At 29.9% G+C, this 4,616-nt stretch overlaps 1 protein-coding gene across 1 annotated transcript in view; it reads right to left on the bottom strand.

Annotated features, from left to right (window-relative positions):
* Positions 1-2,431: 2,431 nt before the first annotated feature.
* LOC110101979 (S-norcoclaurine synthase 1) overlaps positions 2,432-4,616 on the bottom strand; it is a gene marked incomplete in the record, with an annotated part of 4,589 nt that continues 2,404 nt past the window's right edge. The window contains 2 exon segments of the mRNA XM_020830101.2: positions 2,432-2,969; positions 3,802-4,126. Coding sequence (XP_020685760.1) covers positions 2,727-2,969; positions 3,802-4,126 — 568 coding nt within the window.

Here is a 4,616-nt window from a genome sequence, read left to right as displayed (position 1 = left end):
CTTGGTTGTTATTATTATTTGAAGGAATATATCATATCAAATACTATGTTACATGACTGTTATTGCTATCCACTCTTGACATAAAAAAAGCCATATTCAAATGAGAATATTGATCTTAGAAAATAGATCGATCATATAAATCTGTAATGTATTTTCCTTCTGTGTGTAAGATGTACAGAACACAGTCAAGTTCCTCAAGCAGGATATTCCTTACTTTCTTCTTTAATTAGATGTCTCAAATACTAATTCATTCAATGAATTTCTCAAATTTCAATGTAAATTTAATATTTTTTTAGTTTAAAATGCATGTATGTTGTTTGAATTTCTAAATGAACAAAAATATAGTAAAGTTATATTACTATATATATTTACTATAACTTTACTGCTGGCAATATTAAAGTTGGTCTAAAAGAAGTACTACAATATTGAAAGCAACCTCACTACTATCAACCAACATCCTTTGCTACATCAATTTTATGGGAAGCAGATACGGACTAAGGGAAACCTTGGTTGCAATCTCAAATACGATTATGCATAGTAAGTTCCTCCAGTACTTTAGTGTACCACAACGATACCTAATTATTTCTTGGTGTGCCTTGGGAAATTCAAGTAGGTCTAACGACACAATTTGAACTTTCAATTGGTATTAGAACATACAAAATAGTTTAAATATTTAGTATTAAGTTGTGCAAGATCTCTATCATCGTTGCTCCATTCACTAATAGGGTTTTAAACCTTAATACAATTAACAAATATAAACGTTTCAAAATAACCCTCTTGTATCATATGCCACATGTGAAAATAAACTGATTGTACAAATGTAGAGATGCAGATTTTTCAAAAATCAAATGGAATATTATCGAATAACAGCATACGAGTTATTGAATAACCCTCTGCAATATTCCTATTTTCAAAATGTGCTATTTGATCTTTTCTCAGGAATTTGTAAATCACTAATTCTGTGACCCGCTTGAATTTCCCATGGCACACCAACAAGTATATTTTAGGTATCATTGGGGTGCAGTAAAGTACTGTAGGGACTTACTAATCATAATTGGTTTGCATTCTTCAATTACTTGAAATATATTTTGTTTGGAAGCTTGAGGATAAAATATATGCTACAAAATTTTATCTCTCTCTATAGAAAATCAGCAATCAAGCTTTAATTATTTATAAAACCGAGAACATAGGGAAGGAAACCTTCCATCATCAATAGCAGATGCATACAGAAATATATTAGGAAGGTAAAACAATATGTTTTATACTATATATAGCTCAATAAATAGTGCTTCTATGCTCCTTCAGAAAATCTTTGCTCAATTTGTTCCCTATGAAAAACACCCATGGACCCCATTAGAAGAATGGCGACAGCGAATTCGACGGTGATGACAAATTCAACATTGGGATGGGCGGAATCGATCATGGATGCTCGCCAAATGAAGCTCTAGGACGGGCGGTCAATGAAGCTGTAGAAGCAAGCATGAGTCGATTACGAAATGGGTTGATTTGGGCAGAGTAGGGGAAAAAATATGCGAGGCTTTAGCAGCGATGATAATCGCTACCTATATCAATCTATAGCACCGCTTGCAAACCTCTGCTATGAACTGCTGTAGAAATAGTCAGGCTTTTTATAATGCAGATCAGATATTTAATTAAAATTATAGAAACTATAAAATATTCAAAATTTTGCTTCAAAAAATGATTTATAATAATTCAATACAATCATGTTCTACATATAAAAAAAAAATTAACAAAAATATCTTAAATAGAAAACTCTCTATGCTAAGCCATTTCCTTTCTCTGAAGTGCTGAAAGTCAACAGATTGAGTATTTGCAACTTAGTAAGAATACCGAATTCCTATTGCAGAATTCAATATCAATATTTGCTATTTATGAATAAAAGGGTTTAAATATCAATTTCAAGCAAATATAAATATATATATAAAAGCAGCCGAATATGATTTGGGCAGAGTAGGGAAAATAATATGCGAGTCTTTAGCACAGCGATGATAATCGCTACCTATATCAATCTATAGCGCCGCTTGCAAACCTCTGCTATGAACTGCTATAGAAATAGTCAAGCTTTTTTATAATGCAGATCAGATATTTAATTAAAATTATAGAAACTATACAATATTCAAAATTTTGCTTCAAAAAATGATTTATAATAATTCAATACAATCATGTTCTACATATAAAAAAAAAATTACAAAAATATCTTAAATAGAAAACTCTCTATGCTAAGCCATTTCCTTTCTCTGAAGTGCTGAAAGTCAACAGATTGAGTATTTACAACTTAGTAAGAATACCGAATTCCTATTGCAGAATTCAATATCAATATTTGCTATTTATGAATAAAAGGGTTTAAATATCAATTTCAAGCAAATATAAATATATATATAAAAGCAGCCGAATAACTCATGGACTTATGTAAAAAGAAGATAAATTAAGAGCAATCTTTCAAGGCTATGAACCATTTTTAATAAATTACCTCCATGACATCACCAATGTTGAATATTAAAGTTTCTAGTTTTGATGTTACAGTAAATCACTTATTATTTTATTTAGTGTTGCAAATCATGAATATTATTTGCCTGGAGAAGCAATGTTAACGCAATTCCATCACTATGTGGAAAGAGATCCAACACATTATTAGCTTCAATATGCATGTCTCGAGTGCATTAGGTCCCTATAATGAATTAGTAGTCGGTATTAACTACTGTCCATCATTTCCTTAGCTTCATACTCTCCAAGGCATTCTTTCCATTTAGTTTTCCTGCAAAATATTCTCTTGTATACTCTTTGGCGCTTATAGTCTTATAAAGCTCACCATTGCTATTAACAAGCCCGGGAAAAGGACGCAACAAAACGTCAATGCTTGGCAAATGAAATGTCGCTATTGATAGTCGTTCCTCTATGTTTATAATAGCTCTGTGCTCTATGCTTTTATACTTTCCATTAGTCATTATCTGTTGAAAAAACAAATCGAAAAGCACATAAATAATAGATATACATATATATTTTATGCACACTCATCAAATGATATGGTAGAGATGATATTCTTGAGTTTCTGATATCAAAGTGTCAAATATGATGGTCAACAAAACATAATAACCTTTTAGAAGTATTTGTGATTCATAGATGAAAACATGATATGCATTTAAGATAAATGTAAGATTTTATCATCAAATGATTCAAAACAAAATAAAAATAGAAATTATTTAAGAGAGTTTCACTAAAAATAAAAAAATCCCTTTGTAATTCAATTTGGCTTCTAATATATAGTCCTCATTATGTATGTCTTCTAGCATAGTTAGAGTGGCTCAGGCTCAAGACATGTTAATGATGGACTATGAGATGTGTTAAGTGTTTTTCAATCAAAGTCTAATCATTTTATAATAAAAATAAAACAAGCCGCATCAAATGACATCGTGGACATGGTATTCTAGACTGTTCAGACATCTTAGGTTTTGTTTGGGACAGCTTTTGACCACCATTTTTTGGTTATTTTCAACAAATTTTTTAACAAAAAAGCTACTGTTGAAAGTAATAAAAAAGCTATCCTAAACTAAGCCTTAGTGTCAAAAATGATGCTCAACACGGCATGATAATCTTTTAGAAGCATCTATATCTTTATGGATGAAAACATGGCAAGTATGAATGCCTACATGCAAAATATTATCATATCATGGTTCCCATTTTTCTTTTAATTTATGCGTCAGGAAAATATGAGAAACCAAACAAGTTAAAAAGAAAATTAGGATTATTACTTTACAACTATAAAGCAAATATTTGAATTACCTCCATCATATCACCAATGTTGATTATTAATGCACTTGGTTTTGGTTTTACAAGTAACCATTTGTCATTTTTCTTTATCTGCAAAGCGTGGACATCATTAGCTTGTAGGAGCACTGTCAATGCAATACCATCACTGTGTGGGGAGAGACCCAGGACCTTATTAGCTTGCTTGCATGGCGGATAGTAATTTATTCTTACAGATTGTATCTGATCCCTAAAAATATTAAGCATGTCTTGAAGATCAACCCCTAAATCCTCAGCCATCAATCCATAAAGACAATCAACAACTTTGCCAATCTTTAATGTGTATGTGTCTAGTGTATCCCTATAATGAAAAGGCACACACTGTAAGATAGTTAGGAATACACAAAATTTCATCATAAAGAAGTTAAACTAAATGCATTGAAAATATAATTGAACTTCCTTTGCTAATTAATTTGGGTTATTTTGATTTATTGCAAAATTATGAAGAAAAGAAATTATGAAATGCAGTTATTTCACCTCTTAACTTCTTTGTTTAAAGAGGATAGAGGATATACCATTTAATTGAAAGGTTGGTAGTAGTCATGCACATATAAGTGTGTTAGCAATCTTTAAAATAAAATAGTAATATATATATATATATATATATATATATATATATATATATATGTTAGTGATGTAAATTTTATTTTTTTCTAATGTATTTTTTATGAATAAAATTATTATTATTCTGTGAAAATATCTACATAAATGATCAAGAAGCATGGATAGTTTTATTAAATTTTATGATAATTTAAGTATAAAATAAGAAATTATTTTACATAGTTTATAGA

The sequence above is a fragment of the Dendrobium catenatum genome, unplaced genomic scaffold (assembly GCF_001605985.2).
Source record: "Dendrobium catenatum unplaced genomic scaffold, ASM160598v2 fragScaff_scaffold_414, whole genome shotgun sequence".
Taxonomy (NCBI): Eukaryota; Viridiplantae; Streptophyta; class Magnoliopsida; order Asparagales; family Orchidaceae; genus Dendrobium; species Dendrobium catenatum.
The sequence above is the reverse complement of the archived record's forward strand: the minus strand, read 5'-3'. Positions and strand labels throughout refer to the sequence as shown.